The 22,891-nt window shown below is 35.2% G+C and overlaps 1 protein-coding gene across 3 annotated transcripts in view; it reads left to right on the top strand.

The window, feature by feature from the left end:
* The window catches only part of ACAP2 (ArfGAP with coiled-coil, ankyrin repeat and PH domains 2), a 151,005-nt gene that overhangs the window by 71,244 nt on the left and 56,870 nt on the right, over positions 1-22,891 (top strand). For all 3 annotated transcript variants that reach the window (XM_068546477.1, XM_068546476.1, XM_068546478.1), the window contains one exon: positions 16,820-16,878. In XM_068546477.1, the coding sequence (XP_068402578.1) occupies positions 16,820-16,878 (59 nt within the window). The remainder of the gene's footprint in view (positions 1-16,819; positions 16,879-22,891) is intronic.

The following is a 22,891-nucleotide window of genomic DNA, read 5'->3' as shown; positions in this document are numbered from 1 at the left end:
TCAGTTTACTGTTCTATAAAAGGGGAATAGTAGAATTTGCAATACCAGCGTGTAAGGGTGTTGTGATGAGGAACAAAATATGTGCAGCTAGATCCTGGGGAGTGATACTGCTTCCTTTACTATATTGGTTGGTATCCGTTTGGGAAAATAGAAACCACATATGGTATTTCTTATAGAAAGGTTTTAATATAGTGAATTGGTTACAAAGTGTTGGAAGGGTTGGAGGAATGAAAAAAGCCACAGTGATGCCACCTAGAGATTAGTCAACATAGGAAGGAGCTACTGTCCTTAGGGGCTGCAGGAGCAAGGGTGGAAGTGGTGGTGCTAGAGCCCCTAAGTACTGCACTCTTGAGAACACTGCAATTGTTGCCAAGCCAGGAAGTCAGGGCTTGCCTGCCTGCTGTGGCTGCAAGAGCCTCGGAACCTGCAGTCCCATTGACACCCTCAGATTGGTCACTGACGCTGCCGAAATTTGGAGTAGCTCAGTTGCTCACTAATGGCTGTGTCAGAACAGAAGCAGAAAAAAAAAGTGGCTTCTCCTTATCTCCTGCCTCTTAATCTAACATCAGATCCTATTTGCAAAACCTAACCTCTTGGCTTGCAGGGGGTTTGGGAAATATGCTTTGCAGATTTCTAGCTCCTGGCAGCATAGAGGAGGAGATTATGGAAGGGTGATGTAGCGGTGAAAGCCAGTAAACAACTGGCACACCAACCATAAAGGCTATAATTTTGAAAACAGTTAATTATTAAGCAAATTATTGTGCAGTCTTAGCAATTTTCATCCTTGAAACCTCTTTCTGTGACTTTTCTTTCTCCCCCCCATATTCCATGTCCCACGCATTAAGAAAATATACCCCAGATCCTACAATAAATAGTTGCTCTGTCACCTCCAAGTCTAAACTACTACCACCTTTTGTTTAAGATTATATAACTTGTATCTCTGCTTCTCTACTTGCCCTTCTAAATACAGTGAGTTATGTATACAGCAGCCAGAATGAACTTTTAAAAATATAAATTAATTCACAGTACTCTCCTGTTCTAGCTCCCTGTTACACTCAGAATAAAATCCTAACCAAGTCCTATATGATGAGGCTCCAGCTGATAACTTCCTGATCTCATCTCTCTTCTCTGTCTGGTTGTAGCCTCTTGGGCTCTTTGTTGTTCTTTGAACATGCCAAAGTAATTCTCTTGTTAGGGCCTTTGTACTTGCAGTCTGTTCGGTGCGGCATGTTCTTCCTCCACGTTTATGTGTGACTGTTTCCTTACAGTATTCCTTTTCTTTCTATAGGTCTCCCTCACTTTAATAGATCACTGCCTCTATGAGAAGCCTTCCTTGACCACCATATGGTTACTGTCTATCAATTTACCCTGCCTTTTGCGTGCACACACACATACCATGTATGTGTATGTGGTCTCATTCTTAAATATATGTACTTATTTTATTGTCTGTTCTTCTCTAAGTTTTATGACTGTAGGCACTTTGTTGTATTCATCTCTGCTACTACCACCTAGAAGAGTCCTTGGTAGGAAGGAGTTACTCATGGCAGGGTTGAGGACGCTGAGATTATGACAACCCTTGTAATGTTTCTTTAGTCATTAAATGAATAAAGATGTGTTAAATCAGTGAAAATTCGGTGAACAGATAGACAATTAAAAGTATTTAATATTCTTTAGAAATGCTTAATATGCTTTAGAATGATAATTTGCAAACTAAGAGGAGATCACTATTTGTCTGCCTGTCTGCCTAGAGATCTCAATGCTATAGGTTGGTGAACTTGTGTGTGTTTACATATATACTTATATATATGTATATAGGAGAGCTCTGATACTACACCAAGATGTCTAGTGCCTTTCTAGTTTTATTCCCATACTCCTTTTTACAGCATCTCAGAAATTTTTCTACTAATAGCTATAGGTATGAAATTGTGAGACCTTAGTTTACTTTCTTTTAATTTTCTTTCCTTTTATAGTTGCTGTGCTCTGTGTTTTACCTTGCCTTTTTGTTTCTTGTTAACAAATACTTTTCCCTTAGTTTTTTCAGTAGGAGTGACCTCTTTGTACTTGAATCAGAATCTTTATATTTGTGGCAAAGGTTCTTCCCCCATCATAGCGCTGTATACTTCACTTCAACTAGATTAAAGATAGGGGTGACACATATCTTGTTTGCTGTTATATCCTTAGTACTTGCATAATTCTTATCTTGGGGAAGTCATTTAATTTTTCTAAGCTTTGCATTCCACCTCTGTCAAATGAAGGAGCTTTTACTAGATGACTTTTAATTATAAAGTATTAATTACTATAAGATTTAAATATGATCTCAGAGTCATTTGTTAAAAATGTGGGAAAGCCTAGTTGTATAAAATGCTTTATTTTAGTAGCATTCTGTTCAGTGAAATTTTAATTACATAGCATTATAGGATAAAGGAGACTTTATAGGATAAGACAAACTGCTTTCTAAAAGGTAATAAACACTGGAATCTGCTTTATATTCTATAGCAAAGCTCGTAACACTTAAGTCTTGGGGTATCACTTTGTATCAGGATAAAAGGCTAGATGTTACAGAGATGATATTTATGAATAACTTTGTGGGCTTAAATAAATGTTTGAAATAATATAACCATTTGGGTTTTTAGCCAAGTAAGATTAAACATAGATTGGGTTTAAATTATCCAGTCATTTAAAAAATAAATTATTTGGATTCTTTTGTGATTTATTTTCTCTGTAAAAATGGATAGTACTGTTCCTTATTCCTTATAGAATGAGAATGTCCTAGGGTTGCTCTTTAACTCATATGTTTTTTATAAGGTGCCAACTCATAACTTTTCCAGAGCAGGTCATATATGCTACATTCTACTATGTACTAGAGTTGATTTGACTACTTTGTTTTCCTGGAACTTAGAGCTCTGTTTCTGTAACGTCGCTGATGACTCTTTTGGATTCTAATTTGCTGTTGGTATAAGGAACTTGGAATATTATTTTGATTATTTGCTGAATGAAGTTTTGAAGTTGAATTGCTGCATAAAATTCTATGAAAATGTATGACCCTTTTTGTTTTGTTTTTTTGTGAGTTTGGTTTTCCATATTACAGCTGTCTACTCATTCGCTCAACAAATGGTTTTAGGTAGTGAGAATATAGTAGTTCAGTGCTTCCCAACTGTGTTCATCTCATGGTGCAGGTAGAAACTGATGGTTGTATTTGTATGAGACACTGGAGAAAACTTCTGGGGGACGTAAGGTGTCATGTCCTGTCTGGGTGTTGGTGAAAAATGTTTAGATTTCTTTTTTATGAAATTATGTTAAATAATTAATAAATATTTAATAAATAATTTATTTTTATAGAATTATGTTAAAATAAAAAAGTATTAGGAAAGATATTACATATTGAATGTGTATAACACTTCCATATATTTAAAAAATATTTTAATGAGAAACTTGAGCTGGCTTCCCTGAACATAACTTTAAAAAAAAAAAAAAAGGTCTTATGCATGAAATGGTTTCAAGCAATTCCTGATCAAGATTTAAAAATTGATGATCTTTTCAAATTTTTGGCCATTGTCATTGATGAGAACTTTGTCTGCATAGGTAGACATATTAGTGAAAGGCAGATGAGCATTTATTGCCCTTTCCTCCTGATTGACAGGAACTCCTTTATCACTTGTAATTAGAATATAAATAATTCCATCTCTTTAAATTATACCTTAAAGGAGCAATCATTCATTAAGTGGGGCTGCTCTTCCTTTTCTTTCATTGACACATGTAATGCTTAAATTTTCTGGGATAAATTGAGTGGATTTTGAATAAAATGATGAAGCTTTTCTGTAGGTATACATAGAAGTTGCTCTACTTACTAAACCCCATTTACCCACTTTTAATAATTCTATTTTTGGATTCAGATTATAGCACTGACTCCCTAGTGACTCATTGTCAACCTCTTGTTTCCAACACTTTGAATCCATAAAGATTGTTGGTACATGTTAATTGTCAAAAACATCAAGGATTGTTTGAAATAAGATCATCAGATTTAGAACACCAGTTAACTAAGCCACCTTTTAAAGTCAATAACTAGCAATAAACAAATCTGCAAGTTGAAAGTTGTTCCTCCTAAACTTTTTGAATTCTACTTTAAAATCATAAACTTAGGCAAAACTCTTCCTTTGGACAGCTAGTACACTGTTGTATGAAACAGCAGAGAGTGCTATTCCTTTTTTTAATTTTTTTTGGCTGCGCTGCACAGCATGCAGGATCTTAGTTCCCTCAGCAGGGATAGAACCCATGTCCCCTGCATTGGAAGCGTGGAGTCTTAACCACTGGACAGCCAGGGAAGTCCCCAGAGCGTGATATACTTGTCTCATTTCTATACAAAAAGCTGGAAAAAAAAATGAAATGTTTTGAATATTTTGTTTAGATTCATGTATCATTTTCATAAAATTTAATTTGGAATTTATATCTACATGTAACCTTTTACATATAAGAGATCCTCTGTGAAATAATGTACTACTAGATCTTCACAGCTTTCTAAATGAATTCTTAACGTAAATTTACATCTTGCTGTCTTTGTGGCTGCTCTATCAGTATGCAAAGTTACGATGTTTCCAAATTTATCCTCTTTGTTTGTTTTAAAGTTTTCTTTTGGCATTTGAGTATTTCATCCCTAGGAATTTGTTTTGGTGCTTAGGAAAACAATGTTCTTCCAAGATAATCTTCTATTCAGAAATTTTAACTATTGCTGTTAATTTGAGTACAGTTATTAACATGTAGAATCATCACGCAACAATGAAAACTTTTTGATACAGTTGTCTTCTGGGTTAGTAATTATTGGTGTGTTTATTTGGCATGCCATCAAACGCATCTGTTAATTTTGTTATTTGAATGGGGCACATTTTCTATTTCCTTTGCTTCTTTGGAAATTACAAAGTTCTGAAATTTTCCTTGTAGGCTGGTATATTATACAATTTTGCAATTGTGTGAGGCATTCTGGCTCTAGCTGTTAATTGAGTAGTAACCTTTTAAGCAGCTTCTTAGTCTGATATAGTTATAACTAATGTGATAAAAGAACTTTGTTTCTTATTTTGTGTTTGCAGAAGTTTAAAGTACAAATCTTTTTCTGTATTAAATGGATATTTTGTGTTGAAGTCCTGTATGATTTGCTTCTGCAATTGTTTTATTTAATAACTCTTTCATGTAAAAATACATTTTGGTTAAAGAAGAGAATTTTGGAAATGTTGTGTTTGCCTTATGAATGTAATGGCTTTACAGCACTGTTTGATGAAAAAGTTGTCCATTATGGTGGAAAACAACAACCAGTAAAAATCAGATCTATTTAAATATGAGATAAAATAAGATATGTTTTAAGGTTCAAAAGCTGATTATGTGTATAATTTTCTGCATTCTTAAAATGTTTTAAAATAAATTATATTGCAAGATTATAAAATTAGGCATTTAGTAAAGATAGGAAATATTAATTCATTTTAGTTTATTCAACAAATGTTATGCTCATTTATGATCAAAAAATCAAATTTTCAAAATGTTTTTGAATCTGCAAAGGTCTGCAATCCCATTTAAAATGATATAATTATGTGCATTTAATTCCATCTTCAGACATAAACGTTTTTTAATAATTTAAAATAAAACATAATTAAATTTCATTAAGAGTCAGCCTTCGGCTAGTTAACATTAAAAGCCAATAATAAATAAATACCAAGAAGTAAGAGCCAAAAAATAACAAAATCAATTGCATTCTAATAGGAATACCTTATAACTAATGATGATGATGCTAAGGAAACCATCATACATACCTTGTTAATAGGAAAAATGTGAAAAATAACAGTAGGAGCAAGAATTGTGAAAAATGAGCAAAAGAAAGGTGCAATATTTGACAAGGGGTACAAAACAAAGAAGTGATGACAAACAGATTGTGACTAAAATAGCTTTGGATGATTCAAATAGTAATGCCAGGTAACTTTTCCCCTAAAATGGAACTATTTTAGTGTGCCATGACCCAAGCATTGAGAACTTTTATAGTAGTAAATTGGTTCCCATTCCCAGAGATTTGATTTATGTCCTCTGGAGTGCGGCATTAGAATTTTAAAATCTCCCCAGGTGATTCTGACATGCAGTAAAATTAGAGGACCATTACTTTCGATCGGTGGTTCTCAAATTGTGGTCCCCGGACCAGCAGCATCAGCACCACCTAGGGACGTGTTAGAATAGCAGCTTCTTAGAGCCCATCCAGATCTACTAAATCAGAAACTCGGAGGCTGGAAGCCAGCAATATGTGTTTGAACAAGCCTTGCAGGGGATTCTGTTGTATTCTAAAGTTTGTGAACCACTGTTCTAGAGCAGGGGTTGGCAAACTATGGCTTACAGGCCAAATCTAGCCCATCGCCCCCTCCCCTTTTTTTCATGTAAATTTTTATTGGAACACAGCTATGCTCATTTGCTTCTGTATTGTCTATGGTTACTTTCGCACGATGGCAGAGATGAGTAGCTGTGACAGAGACAACATGGGCCACAAGCCTAAAATACCGTCTAGCTCTTTACAGAAAAAATGTGCTGACTTATGCTCTCAAGACTGTTTTTGCCCACTTCCAAGGACTGTATCTGTCATGACATCCACTGAAGGGGGAGGCCCCTTTTTGCTCTTAGTGAAGGTAATTTAGTGATTTAGATGGCTTGATGAATTCTTCTCAGTGGAGTGCTAGTGGGCTGCAACCCAGACTAGTTAAAATTAGAGTCTCTGGGAGTAAGAACCAGCAATCAGTAATTTTTAAAGCTCCACAGGTCATCCCATTGTGCAGCCCAGTTTGAGAAACAATGCATTGCTTCTTCCCCCAAACAAGCACTTGGAAATCATGGTAAATGCAGATTTTGATTCTGTAAGTCTGGGGTGGTTCTGGAGATTCTTCATTTCTAACAAGCACGCAAGTGATGTGGATAATGCTGGTTCACATCTGGGGAACCTTAAAAATTCTGATTCCTGATACTTGCTAGTTTTTCTAATTATCTCAGCATCAGGGTATTTAAAAGTTCCCCAGGTTATAATACTGTACACTTGAGAACCCCTGGTCAGAGCGATTTGTCTCAATCTTGGAGTAACAGAATCACCTAGTGAACTTATTAAAAAATACAGAGGGATTCTGTCCTCCTTCAATAAGCTTGGATCTTTGTATTAATATTTTCTGTTAGCTTTGCAGGTGATTTTGATTGCCTTAGAGAAAGCCTTAGAGAAAGGGAGAAAGAAGAGGTTAGATAAATGGATAGGTTAGGACAGGCAGGGGATGTAGAAAAACAGGAACACATAATAAATATTCATTTGCATATTGGGACCTGTTTCTGATAAAAGCAAAGAAGAGTCTTCTTGATTATTATAAGCCTGTAATAAACAGGCCTAATGAGATTAAAAGATTCAATGAATCCACAGTGTTAACAGCCATAGCCCTGTGCCTATAGATTCTGGAAAGGACAGGAATGATTATGTCATGCAGAATCGTCAGAAGAGACTGCTGTGGTAGCTCAGTAATATTTAAATGGATCACAGAGACTACAAAATTTTTAGTCTCGGCCAATGGGACCTAAATGGCAAGAACTGAAAATAGTTCAGTGCTATCTATGGATGTGTAGCCTATTCTTCTACTAAAGTTCCTAGAGTGTCTGCCATCTGTGTAGTGTATCTCAGCTTTCATCCTTTCCGGAACACAGCTAGATAGTGTTGCTTTAACTGGGTGCAGACATGAATGGGGAATAACTTGAGTGTAAGCCATTGGTTTTAAACAGCCATGATATTTATGCACTCTTACCTCTTAAAAGGTAAGATCCTTTTATAAGTAACAGATAGGTCAAATGACATTGCTGATTATTTGTCATACATATGTTGCTAGGAATAATGCCATTCATTTCCAAAAATGGAACTGAACCTTTGCTTTTGTGTTGGTACCCCACCCCCCCCACTCACCCCACCCAAGGAATCTGTCACTCTGGCTTTATTATACCATCCCAGGTTTTGTGGTATAGACATGGAAGAGAACACCTGTATGTACTCAATTCTGAGGATGAAACAAATTTTGTTTTTGGTCTAAAGCCCAGATAAAGTTTTTGGGTGGTTGCTGAGCACTTTGGGTAAGATCTTGATCAGAACCCCCAATTAGTCAGGATAGTAGAACTCTACACAAGGAAAATAGGGAAATGAGGTAAAGGGCAAAAATTTAGGGAAGAGTCTTGCAGAATTCCTTTGTCACCTAATTTCCAGAGACATTGACAAGGCAAAGTCTTAAAGCTTAAGAAATACTGCAAATTCTCTCTTAGTGGGAATAGATTAGTGCCCTATTGAGGCAGCTCTTTGCAACAGTTCACCAGAGGAAAAGAAGAGTTAGCTGTTAGGTAGCTGGATAGCTTGAAACTGGCAAGTGGGAGACTCAGTTTTTACTCAGTTGCCTTTGCATTACAACATACTTTTCATTCTAATGGAGGTGTTAAAATAGGCTAGATTATTGACAATTGCCTGAAATATTTCTCATTCTATCCAAATGTATATAAACTTTAGTTTAGGTAATGCTATATTTTGGAGAACTTAGTAATGTTTTTGTAGTTTTAAAATAACAATAATAGGCAAAAACCATTCTGTTTCTTTCTCTGGAATATATTGATTTTTTTTTTTTTTTTTTACTGGGGAATGATTGACATAAACTGTATATTAAAGTGTACAATTTGATAAACGTTGACATATGTATACCTCCATAAAACTGTCACCTCAATTAATTTAATGGACATAACAATTATGCCTCAAAAGTTTTCTTGTGCCGCTTTATAATTCCTCCTCCGATTTGCCACCTCCTCATTCCTAGTCAATCACTGATCTGCTGTCTGTCATTACTGATCAGTTTGCATTTTCCAGACCTATATGTAAATGGATTTTTTTTTTTTTTGGTCTAATTTCTTTCAGTGTAATGATTTTGAGACTCAATCATGGTCTGTGTAGCAATAGTTTATTCCCCTTTTTTTATTGCTTAATAGTATTGCATTGTGTAGATATATCACAATTTGTTTATCCATTCACCTGTTGATGGATGTGTTAGTTATCTTTTGCTGTATAACTGATTACCCCAAAATATAGTGGCTTAAAACAACAAACATTTATTATCTCAGTTTCTGGGCCTGGAATTTTTAGAGAGACTTAGCTGGGTGGCTTTGGCTCAGAGTCTTTAATGAGATAGCTGATAAGATGTGGCCGGGGTTACTGTAATTTGAAGGCTTCACTGGGGTTGGAGGATCCAATTCCAAGATAGGGCCATGCATGTGACTGTTGACTGCAGGCCTCAGTTCCTCACCAAGAGGCCTCTTTGCAGGGTTGCTTGAGTGGTTTTTACTGCATGGAATCTGGTTACTCCCAAAACACATGATATGAGAGTAAGGGCAAAGAGAAAGATGCAATACTATCCATTACTTAGTCTCAGAAGTTACTGTTTGTCACTTCCTCCATATTACTATTTGTTAGAAGTAAGTCTCTATGACCAGCCCACTCTCAAGAGGAAAAGAATTAGGCTCCACTTTTTTTTTTTTTAATTTTTATTTATTTATTTATGGCTGTGTTGGGTCTTCGTTTCTGTGCGAGGGCTTTCTCCAGTTGCGGCAAGCGGGGGCCACTCTTCATCGCGGTGGGCGGGCCTCTCTTGCTGCGGAGCACAGGCTCCAGACGCGCAGGCTCAGCAATTGTGGCTCACGGGCCTAGTCGCTCCGCGGCATGTGGGATCTTCCCAGACCAGGGCTCGAACCCGTGTCCCCTGCATTAGCAGGCAGACTCTCAACCACTGCGCCACCAGGGAAGCCCTAGGCTCCACTTTTGAAGGGAAGAAGGTCAAACAATTTGTGAGCGTATTTTAAAGCCAATACAATGAACATTTGAGTTGTTTCCCGGTTCTGGCTATTACAAATAAAGCTGCTTATAAAAAATATGTGTAAAAGTCTGTATAGATGTATGCTTTTATTTCTTTTGTGTAAATAGCTAGAGGTAGAATGGGTAGTATGTTTAACTTTCTACAAAACTACTTATATAGTGAAATCTACAAAAATTGCTAAGAAAAATTATGGAAAGAAGAATTTCTTTTATTATTTATTAATGCTTATAATGATGTTAATATTCTTTTATACATTACATTTCTAAAAGTTTTAAATTTCATTAAAGAAAACCTCCAAAATCTGGAAATTGTTTTCCAAATTTGATTGTATCCTTTTATACAAGCAGTGTATGAGAGTTCTAGTTGTTCCACATGATTGCCAACACTTGGTATGGATACTCTTCTTAATTTTGTTATGGTTTTAATTTGCATTTTCTTAATAACTAATGATCCCAAGAATCTTCATGTGTTTATTTGCCACCCATGTATTTTCTTCAATGAAATGTCAGATCTTTAGCCCATTTTAAAAAGTTGGGCTGTTTATCTTATTATTTAGTTATAAGAGTTCTTTCTATATTCCAGATATGTCTTCTGTCAGGTAAGTGTTTTGCAGATATGTATTTTACCCCAGGCTTTGGCTTATCTTTTTTATTTTTGTAGCAGTATCTTTCTAAGAGCAATAGTTTTTAATTTTGATGAAGTAAATTTATTGATCTTTTTTTCTTTTATAGTTTTCTTTTTGTGTACTATTAAGAAATGTTTGCCTAACCCAAGTTCACTAACACTATTCTAGGTTTAGTTTAGATCTGTAGATCCATCCCAAGTTAATTTTTGTGTATGTTGCATGGTAAGGGTCGAGTTTCATTTTTTGGTCATAAGGCTGTCCAGTTGTTTGTTCCAGCATCATTTGCTCAAAAAATTATCTTTTCCCTATTGGCATCTTTTGTTTAAAAAAAAAAAAAGTTGACCACATGTACTGGTCATTTCTGGACTCTATTCTGTTTTACTGATCTTTCTTGCCTGTCTTTTTTTTTTTTTTTTTTTTTTTATAAATTTATTTATTTATTTTTGGCTGTGTTGGGTGTTCGTTTCTGTGCGAGGGCTTTCTCCAGTTGCGGCGAGCGGGGGCCACTCTTCATCGCGGTGCGCGGGCCTCTCTTGTTGCGGAGCACGGGCTCCAGACGCGCAGGCTCAGTAGTTGTGGTTCACGGGCCCAATTGCTCCACGGCATGTGGGATCCTCCCAGACCAGGGCTCGAACCCGTGTCCCCTGCATCGGCAGGCAGACTCTCAACCACTGTGCCACCAGGGAAGCCCGCCTGTCTTTAATACTACAAATGCCTTGATTACTGTAGGTTTCATAATAAGTCTTGAAATCAAGTAAGTTAGGTATTTCAACTTTCTTCCTTCTTTTCGAAATTGGTTTGGCTACTCTAGGTCCCTTACATTTCCATATATATTTTAGAATCAAGTTTTAAACTTCTACAAAATGCCTTACTGGGATTTGGAGTGGGATTGCATCAAATCTATATAGATCAGTTTGGTGAGAATTGACATCTTACTAATATTGAATCTTCTAATCCATGAACACAATATATCTCTCCATTTATTTAGGTTTTCTTTAATTTCTCTTGGCAGTATTTTGTGGTCTTCATTGCACAAGTCTTGCATATCTTTTGTCAAGTTTATCCCTAAGCATTTCCTATTTTTTGGTGCTATTGTAAGTGATATATTTTAAAGTTCAGTTTCTAATTGGTTATTGCTGGTGTATAGAAATACCACTGAATCTTGTATACTGACTTTATTTCTGCAGACTTGCTAAATTCACTTATTAGTTCTAGTAGGCTTTTCTGTAGTTTCTCTTTAGTTATATTTGTTCGTTTGTTTTGTTTTTTAGATTCCATATATAAGTGAAATCATATAATATTTGTCTTTCTTTGTCTGACTATTTCACATAGCATAACACCCTCTAGGTCCATGCATGTTGTAGCAAATGGCAAATATTAGAAGTCCTAGCCACAGCAGTCAGACAAGAAAAATAAAAGGAATGCAGATTTGAAAAGGAAGATATAAAACTGTCAATGTTTGCAGATGCCATATGATACTATGTATACAAAAGCCTAAAGGTGCCACCAAAAAACTACTGGAACTCGTCAATGAATTCAGTAGAGTTGCAAGATACATAATTAATATGCAGAAATCTGTTACATTTCTATACACTAACAATGAAATAACAGTCCCATTTACAATCACATCAAAAAGAATAAAATACATGGGAATTAATCTAACTAAGGAAATAAAAGACTTATACTTGGAAAACTGTAAGACACTGATCAAAGAAACTCAAGATGATACAAACAGATGGAAAGGTATACTGTGCTCATGGATTGAAAGAAATAATGTTTTAAAAATGACCATACTACCTCAGGCAGTCTGGGGATTCATTGTAATCCTTATCAAAGTCCCAATGACATTTTTCACAGAACTGGAAAAAATAATTCTAAAATATGTATGGAAACACGAAAGACCCGAAGTAGCCAAAACAATCTTAAGAAAGAAGAACAAAGCTGGAGGTATCATTCACCCTCATCTCAAACTATACTACAAAGCTTGCAGTAATCAAAACAGTATGGTACTGGCACAAAAACAGACACATAGATCAAGGGAACGGAATAGAGAGCCCAGAAATGAACTCACATTTATATGGGCAATTAATATATGACAAAGGAGGCAAGAGTACACAGTGGGGGAAAGGCAGACTCTTCAATAAATGGTGTTAGGAAAACTGGGCAGCTACATGCAAAAGAATCAGATGACTACATTCTCACACCATATACAAAAATAAACTCAAAATGGATTAAAGACTTAAATGTAAGATCTGAAACCATAAAACTTCTAGAAGGAAACATAGGCAGTATGCTCTTTGACATCTGTCTTAGCAATATTTTTTTGGCTATGTCTCCACAGTCAAGGGAAACAAAAGCAAAGATAAGCAAATGGGACTACATGAAACTAAAAAAGCTTTTATACAGTGAAGGAAGCCATGAACAAAATGAAAAGGCAGCCTACTGAATGGGAGAAGATGTTTGCAAATGTTACATCCAACAAGGGGTCAATATCCCAAATATACAAGGAACTCATACGACTCAGCATCAAAAAAAACCCCAAATACCCCAATTAAAAAAATGGGCAGAGGACCTGAATAGACATTTTTCTAAAGAAGGCATACAGATGGTCAACAGGCACATGAAAAAATGGTTACCATCACTAGTCATCAGGGAAATGCAAATCAAAACCACAATGAGATAATCACCTCACATTTGTCAGAATGGCTGTTATCTAAATGTTAACAAGTAACAAGCATTGGTGAGGATGTGGAGACACGTGAATCCTTGCGTGCTGTTGATGGGAATATAAATTGATACAGCCACTATGGAAAACAGTATGGAAATTCCTCAAAAAACTAAAAGTAAAACTACCATATGGTCCAGCAAGTTCACTCTTGGGTACTTAACCAAAGAAAACAAAAACACTAATTAGAAAAGATATATACACCCCTGTGTTCATTGCAGCATTATTCACAATAGGCAAGATATGGAAGCAATCTAAGTGCCTATCAATAGGTGAATGGATGAAGGAGGTGTGGTGTATATATTATATGTATAGTATATATACAATGAAATATTATTCAGCCATAAAAAAGAATGAAACCTTGCCATTTGTGACAAATGGGGTGGACCTAGAGGGTATTAAAGTTATTTTCAAATTTAAATGTAACAAAATTGATTCCTTGTGGTGTACAGTTTTATGAGTTTTGACAAATGCATACAGTTGGGTCTCCATACCTCAATCAAGATGCAGTTTCATTAACTCTAGAAATACTCTTACTAACCCATTGTTAGCCACCCTTTCCTTCCTCTCCCTACCATTGTAAATTGCTGATTTGATATCCATCCTATAGTTCTGCCTTTTCCTAAATGTCATATAACTGGACTCATTCAGTTTGTACCCTTTTGAATATGACTTATTTATCAAAATGCATTGAGATTCATGTATGTGGTTGCATGTATTAATAGTTCTTTCCTTTTTATTGCTGAGTAGTATTCCATTGTGTAGATATACTATAGTTTGTTTCTCCAAGGACATTTAGGTTGTGTCCAATTTTTGGCAATTAGGAATGAAACTGCTAAAAAACATTTGTATACAGATTTTGTTATGAACCTAAGTTTTCATTTCTCTTGGGCAAATACCTAGGATTGGGGTTGCTAGGTTTTATGTAAAGTTAGCTTTAACTTTATAGGATAGGGGAGGTTTTTCACTATAGATTCTATTTCTTTAATTCTGTTTAGGTTTCTTTTTTTTTTTTGGCCACGCCATGTGGCTTGTGGGATCTCAGTTCCGTGACCAGGGGTTGAACCCAGGCCACGGCAGTAAAAGCCCAGAATCCTAACCATTAGGCCACCAGGGAACTCTGTTTAGGTTTCTGATATCTTCTTTTTAAAAAATTTTTTTATTGAAGTATAGTTGATTTACAAAGTTGTATTAGTTTCTGGTATACAGCAAAGTGATTCAGCTATGTGTGTGTGTGTGTGTGTGTATATATATATATATATATATATATATGTTCTTTTTCACATTCTTTTCCACTATGGTTTATTACAGAATATTCAATATAGTTCCCTGTGCTATACAGTAGTACCTTGTTGTTATCCATCCTATATGTAATAGTTTGCATCTGCTAATCCCGAACTCTCAATCCTTCCCTCCCCCACCTCCCCTCCTCCTTGGTAACCACAAGTCTATTCTCTATGTCTGTGAGTCTGTTTCTGTTTCATAGGTAAATTCATTTGTGTCATATTTTAGATTCCACATATAAGTGATATCATATAATATTTGTCTTTCTCTGGCTGACTTCACTTAGTATGATAATCTCTAAGTCCACCCATATTGCTGCAAATGGCATTCTTTCATTCCTTCTTATGGCTGAGTAGTATTCCACGTATCCATTCATCTGTCGATGGACATTTAGGTTGCTTCCATGTCTTAGCTATTGTAGGTAGCGCTGCTATGAACATTGGGGTGCATGTATCTTTTCAAATTAGAGTTTTCTCTGGAAGTATGCCCAGGAGGGAGATTGCTGGATCATATGGCAACTCTATTTTTAGTTTTTCAAGGAACCTCCATACTGTTTTCCCTAGTGGCTGCAGCAATTTACGTTCCTACCAACAATGTAGTAGGGTTCCCTTTTCTCTACACCCTCTCCAGCATTTATTATTTGTAGACTTTTTAATGATGGCCATTCTGACTGGTGTGAAGTGAGACCTCATTGTAGTTTTGATTTGCATTTATCTAATAATTAGAGAAGTTGAGCATCTTTTCATGTACCTATTGGCCATCTGTATGTTTTCTTTGGAGAAATGTCTATTTAGGTCTTCTGCCCATTTTTTGATTTGTTTGTTTGTTTTTTTGTTGTTGAGTTGTATGAGCTGTTTGTATATTTTGGAAATTAAGCCCTCGTCAGTCGCAACATTTGCAAATTTTTTCTCCCAGTCTGTAGGTTGTCTTTTCATTTTGTTCATGGTTTCCTTTGCTGTTCAAAAGCTTCTAAGTTTGATTAGATCCCATTTGTTTATTTTTGCTTTTATTTCTATTGCCTTGGGAAACTGCCCTAAGAAAACGTTGCTACAGTTGAGCTTTGTTAGTTTTTGTCCTTCAAAGTATTTCCCCATCTCATCTATTGAATTTATCAGCGTAAAATTGTTCCCCTGATTATCCTTTTTTAATATCTGTAGAATCTGTGGTGAAGTCATCTCTCTCCTTTTTATTGTATGAAATTTGTGTCTTCTTTCTTCCTGATCACTTTGGTTGTGGGTTTATCTATTTTAGATCTTTTTAAAGAACTAGCTTTAGGTTTCATTGGGTTTTGGCTATTGATTTTCAGTTTTCTATTTAGTTGCCTTCCAATCTGATCTTCATTATTTCCTTTCTTCTGCTTAATTTGGGTTTAATACTTTGGGATTAACATAATACAAAACTGTTTTTCCTTTGGAAGTGAATTGACAGATTTTGAAACCCTGTACTCAATCCAGGTTTTGTGTGTGTGTGTGTTTGGCATTTAGGCAAGGACGTAAGACTTTGCTAATAGTAAGAGTCCGTAGAGATTGAATTTTTTTGGTACTGCTTTTAGTTAGTTGAAGGACATAAGGTTTTCTTTTTGTTTTTAATATTTATTTTTCTGCCTCTTCATCTGACATGTGTTTCAAATTCTGAATGAAGTGTATCTGTAAATTATGAAAGTACTTGGAATTCCCATGCCAAGCCCTGTGAAATTTACCACACATAGAGTTAAATATGTGGCATCCGTTAAGTGGCGTAAAATATTGTCATGAGAAATAAAATTTTATTCTCATCTTTAATCTTAGCAATAATTTAACCTGAAGGGCTATGTAATATTTACTTGAATTCTGAATTTAAGACATTTAAATCCACAGGTCTTCCTAGATGAGAAACCTCTAACTAAGGTATAAGGCAGTTCTAGAATTGTTTTCATTTGTTTTGTTTTAATATATTAGAGTAAGAAATTTCTGTGGTGGATAGAGTAGAATTTGTATTACTCTTTTAGGTTGTCTTCCAAAGCCTGAATTAGAATCAAGGAAATAAATTGCTCTACTGATTGAAGATTGTATTTAAATATTAATGCACATTTCATTCCTCTGTAAATAGAAGTAATTTTATTTCTTAAACAGATGAAATTGGCTTGAAAATCAGTTTGTTTCTTTTTTAAATATTTCTTATGCAATGTTCAGTAAGAAATGTAGGTGTTATTAGAATTGGAATATTGTTGGAAGGATGTAATATTTACAGAACTACATGAAAATTATTTTCTTTGTTTACTTTTCTAATTGTTTAATGTTCCTTCTTTTCTTTTAGATCCTATTTGACCAAACTCAGAGATCGATTAAGGCACAGCTTCAGAACTTTGTCAAAGAGTAAGTCAGTTGCAGTGAAAAGAAAAGAAAAGCAACCAGTTAATGATCGCATCTGGGAGTTGGTATCTTTTGAGAGAACTTAGAAACATGACTTAGTGAAAATATGGGAGTTTTTGTGTGTTTTTTGCTTTGTGAAATTTATATTGCATTTTTTCCTGAATTACTCTGTAAAGGAGTCAGACTTCATGCCTTTCAGGGAATCATTTATACTATGAAATTTGTGTTCAGGATACATAGTTCAAATTGTTACAGACTAAAAACAAATTTTTAATGTAAATAAATAACCTAATGATCTTTAAAAAACCAAAGCAGATCCCAAAAGTGGTTGAAATACTATCAGTTATTCTAGTTGTCTCAATATGGTATTTTCTTTGTAGAGAAGATAATAGAATATATGAGAATGAGTGATGAAGGTGCATAATAAGTAATGAAAGCAAACCTTTTGTGTCACATTCATCACATTTTACATGTGAAATAAAATGAAACTAGAAATAAAAAAATTATCTGAACTTCCCAGTTAGGAACGTTTTCCTTTTCCACATTAATAATTTCACTTTATGTCTTTTAATTCCTGACTGAGAATATATTAAATTACAGATAAAGTTGATTATGATATAGTATTCAGATGTTAAAAGCTATAAATAGTGGCAGATCTCATGAACATAATGCACTTCTGTTTTAGTAGGTTAGAATTTGTTGTCCTGGAGGTGATGTCTTGCAGATCATTTATAAATCACTTCAAAATAGACTAATATTCAGAATGTCCTTATAGAGTGTATACATGAAAATTTATGGCTTCTTATTAAAGTCTTTGCTAGGTACACGTTATTATTATTGTTACTATTTTAAAGTCATTTGTCTTCAAGTTACTTTGCCTAATTCCTTGGTAGAAAAAGTAAAAGGATGTTATATATTTACCTAAGATCATTAATGAATCAGGGTTTCAGATTTTCAGACTACTGAAATGGATACTGTTGCTCTTTACTGGTACATAATTCTTTTAGAAAGCATTATGTGTGTGTGTTTTAAGAATATATTCATGTCCTTTGGCCTTCTAATTTTCTTCAACAATAAATGCATGTTGTTTCTTAAAGTGTGGTCTGTAGACCACCGTAACAGTGAAATCAAGGGCGTGTCTTAAGAAAATCCCTCAGATTTCTAGGGCTTATCCCGAAAACACAAAGAATTGTAATCTCTGGTAGAGGACCCTTGGAACTTGCATTTTTAACAAGCTCCCTATGGTATATACTACTGTTTAAAAATCATTTGGTCATTCTTTTTTTTTTTTTCTAATTTATTGGGGTATAGTTGCTTTACAATGTTGTGTTAGTTCTGCTGTATAGCGAAGTGAATCAGCTATATGTATACATATATCCCCTCTTTTTTGGATTTCCCTCCCATTTAGGTCACCACAGAGTATTAAGTAGAGTTCCCTGTGCTATACAGCATGTTCTCATTAGTTACCTATTTTATACATATTACTGTATATATGTCAATCCCAATCTCCCAATTCACCCCACACCCCCCTGCCCCACCTTGGTGTCCATATGTTTTTTCTCTTGGTGTCCATATGTTTTTTCTCTATGTCTATGTCTCTATTTCTGCCTTGCAAATAGGTTCATCTGTACCATTTTTCTAGATTCCACATATATGTGTTAATACACGATATTTGTTTTTCTCTTTCTGACTTACTTCACTCTGTATGACAGTCTCTAGGTCCATCCACGTCGCTACAAATGACCCAATTTCATTCCTTTTTATGGCTGAGTAATTTTCCATTGTATATATGTACCACATCTTTATCCATTCATCTGTCAGTGGACATTTAGGTTACTTCCATGACCTGGCTATTGTAAATAGTGCTGCAGTGAACATTGGGGTGCATCTGTCTTTTTGAATTATGGTTTTCTTTGGGTATATGCCCAGTAGTGGGATTGCTGGGTCATATGCTAATTCTGTTTTTAGTCTTTTAAGGAACCTTCATACTGTTCTCCATAGTGGGTGTATCAATTTACATTTCCACCAACAGTTGCAAAACGGTTCCCTTTTCTTCACACCCTCTCCGGCATTTATTGTTTGTAGATTTTTTGGTGATGGCCATTCTGACTGGTGTGAAGTGATACCTCATTGTAGTTTTGATTTGCATTTCTCTAATAATTAGTGATATTGAGCATCTTTTCATGTGCCTCTTGGCCATCTGTATGTCTTCTTTGGAGGAATGTCTATTTAGGTCTTCTGCCCATTTTTTGATTGCGTTGTTTGTTTTTTTGATATTGAGATGCATGAGCTATTTGTATTTTTTGGAGATTAATCCCTTGTCCGTTGCTTCGTTTGTAAATATTTTCTCTCATTCTGTGGGTTGTCTTTTCGTCTTGTTTACGGTTTCTTTTGCTGTGCAAAAGCTTTTAAGTTTCATTAGGTCCCATTTCTTTGTTTTTATTTTTATTACTGAAGGAGGTGGGTCAAAAAAGGTCTTTCTGTGATTTATGTCAGAAAGTGTTCTTCCTATGTTTTCCTCTAAGAGTTTTATAGTGTCCGGTCTTACATTTAGGTCTTTAATCCATTTTGAGTTTATTTTTGTGTATGGTGTTAGGGAGTGTTCTAATTTCATTCTTTTACATGTAGCTGTCCAGTTTTCCCAGCACCACTTATTGAAGAGACTGTCTTTTCTCCACTGTATATTCTTGCCTCCTTTGTCATAGATTAGGTAACCATAGGTGCATGGGTTTATCTCTGGGGTTTCTGTCCTGTTCCATTGATCTATATTTCTGTTTTTGTGCCAGTACCATACTCTCTTGATTACTCTAGCTTTGTAGTATAGTCTGAAGTTAGGGAGCCTGATTCCTCCAGCTCCATTTTTCTTTCTCAAGATTGCTTTGGCTATTCGAGATCTTTTGTGTTTCCATACAAATTGTGCAATTTTTTGTTCTAGTTCTGTGAAAAATGCCATTGGTAATTTGATAGGAATTGCATTGAATCTGTAGATGGCTTTGGGTAGTATAGTCATTTTCACAGTATTGATTCTTCCAATCCAAGAACATGGTATATCTCTCCATCTGTTTGTGTCATCTTTGATTTCTTTCATCAGTGTCTTGTAGTTTTCTGCATACAGGTCTTTTACCTCCTTGGGTAGGTTTATTCCTAGGTATTTTATTCTTTTTGTTGCAATGGTGAATGGGATTATTTCCTTAATTTCTCTTTCTGATCTTTCGTTGTTAGTGTATAGGAATGCAAGAGATTTCTGTGCATAAATTTTGTATCCTGCCACTTTACCAAATTCATTGATTAGCTCTAGTAGTTTTCTGGTGGCATCTTTAGGATCTTCTACGTATAGTATCCTGTCATTTGAAAAGTGACAGGTTTACTTCTTCTTTTCCAATTTGTATTCCTTTTATTTCTTTTTCTTCTCTGATTGCTGTGGCTAGGACTTCCAAAACTATGTTGAATAATAGTGGTGAGAGTGGACATCCTTGTCTTCTTCCTGATCTTAGAAGAAATGCTTTCAGTTTTTCACCATTGAGAATGATGTTTGCTGTGGGTTTGTCAGATATGGCCTTTATGATGTTGAGGTAGGTTCCCTCTATGCCCACTTTCTGGAGAGTTTTTATCATAAATGGGTGTTGAATTTTGTCAAAAGCTTTTTCTGCATCTATTGAGATGATCATATGGTTTTTGTTCTTCAGTTTGTTAATATGGTGTATCACATTGATTGGTTTGCGTATATTGAAGAATCCTTGCATCCCTGGGATAAATCGCACTTGATCATGGTGTATGATCCTTTTAATATGTTGTTGGATTCTGTTTGCTAGTATTTTGTTGAGGATTTTTGCATCTATATTCATCAGTGATATTGGTTTGTAATTCTCTGTTTTTGTGATATCTTTGTCTGGTTTTGGTATCAGGGTGGTGGTGGACTTGTAGAATGAGCTTCGGAGTGTTCCTCTCTCTGCAGTTTTTTGGAATAGTTTGAGAAGGATAGGCGTTAGCTGTTCTCTAAATGTTTGATAGAATTCACCTGTGAAGCCATCTGGTCCTGGACTTTTGTTTGTTGGAAACTTTTAAATCAGAGTTTCAATTTCATTACATGTGATTGGTCTGTTTATATTTTCTATTTCTTCCCTGTTCAGTCTTGGAAGGTTATACCTTTCTAAGAATTTTTCCATTTCTTCCAAGTTATCCATTTTATTGGCATATAGTCGCTTGAAGTAGACTATTACGATCATTTGTATTTCTTCGATGTCCATTGTAACCTCTCCTTTTTCATTTCTAATTTTATTGATTTGAGTCTTCTCCCTCTTTTTTTTTGATGAGTCTGGCTAAAAGTTTATCAATTTTGTTTATCTTCTCAAGGAACCAGCTGTTAGTTTTATTGATCTTTGCTATTGTTTTCTTTGTTTCTGTTTCATTTATTTCTGCTCTGATCTTTATGATTTCTTACCTTCTATTAACGTTGGGTTTTTTTGCTTTGTTTTTTGTTTTGTTTTGTTCTTCTTTCTCTGGTCCATTTAGGTGTAAGGTTAGATAGTTTATTTGAGATTTTTCATGTTTCTCGAGGTAGGATTGTATTGCTGTAAACTTCCCTCTTAGAATTGCTTTTGCTGCATACCATAGGTTTTGGGTTGCACTTTTGTTGTCATTTGTCTCTAGGTATTTTTTGATTTCCTCTTTGATTTCTTCAGTGATCTCTTGGTTATTTAGTAGCATATTGTTTAGCCTCTCTGTGTTTGTGTTTTTTTACAGTTTTTTTCCTGTAATTGATTTCTAGTCTCTTAGCTTTGTGGTCGGAAAAGATGCTTGATACGATTTCAATTTTCTTAAATTTACTGAGGCTTGATTTGTTACCCAATATGTGATCTATCCTGGAGACTGTTCCGTGTACACTTGAGGAGAAAGTGTATTCTGCTGCTTTTGGATGGAATGTCCTATAAATATCAATTAAATCGATCTTGTTTAAAGCTTGTGTTTCCATGTTAATTTTCTGGATAATCTGTCTGTTGGTGTAAATGAAGTGTTAAAGTCCCCCACTATTATTGTGTTACCGTCAATTTCCTCTTTTATGGCTGTTAACATTTGCCTTATGTATTGAGGTGCTCCTATGTTGGGTGCATGTATATTTGTAATTGTTATATCTTCTTCTTGGATTGATCCCTTTATCATTATGTAGTGTTCTTCCTTGTCTCTTGTAACAGTCTGTATTTTAAAGTCTATCATATCTGATATGAATAAGTCTATCTCATCTGATATGAGTATTCCATGCAAATGGAAATCAAAATATTTTGATTTCCATTTGCATGGAATACCTTTTTCCATCCCCTCACTTTCAGTCTGTATGTGCCCCTAGGTCTGAAGTGGGTCTCTTGTAGACAGCATATATATGGGTCTTGTTTTGTATCCATTCAGCGAGCTTGTGTCTTTTGGTTGGAGCATTTAATCCATTCACATGTAAGGTAATTATCGATATGTAAGTTCTGTTACCTTTTTCTTAATTGTTTTGGGTTGTTTTTCTAGGTCTTTTTCTGCTCTTGTGTTTCCGGCTTAGAGGAGTTCCCTTAACATTTGTTGTAGAGTTGGTTTGGTCGTTCTGAAGTCTCTTAGCTTTTGCTTGTCTGTAAAGCTTTTGATTTCTCTGTTGAATCTGAGTGAGATCCTTGCTGGGTAGATTAATCTTGGTTGTAGGTTTTTCCCTTTCATCACTTTAAATATATCCTGCCACTCCAATGTGGCCTGCATAGTTTCTGTTGAAAAATCAGCTGATAACCTTATGGGGATTCCCTTGTATGTTATTTTTTGCTTTTTCCTTGCTGCTTAATATTTTTTCTTTGTATTTAATTTTTCTTAGTGTGATTAATATGTCTTGGTGTGTTTTTCCTTGGGTTTATACCGTATGGGACTCTCTGCGCTTCCTGGACTTGATTGACTATTTCCTTTCCCATGTTAGGGATGTTTTCAACTATAGTCTCTTCAGATATTTTCTCAGACCCTTTCTCTTTCTCTTCTTCCTCTGGGACCTCTA

This window comes from Eschrichtius robustus, chromosome 6 (assembly GCF_028021215.1).
Source record: "Eschrichtius robustus isolate mEscRob2 chromosome 6, mEscRob2.pri, whole genome shotgun sequence".
Lineage (NCBI taxonomy): Eukaryota > Metazoa > Chordata > Mammalia > Artiodactyla > Eschrichtiidae > Eschrichtius > Eschrichtius robustus.
Note: the sequence above shows the minus strand (reverse complement) of the source record. Positions and strands in the feature narration are given on the sequence as shown.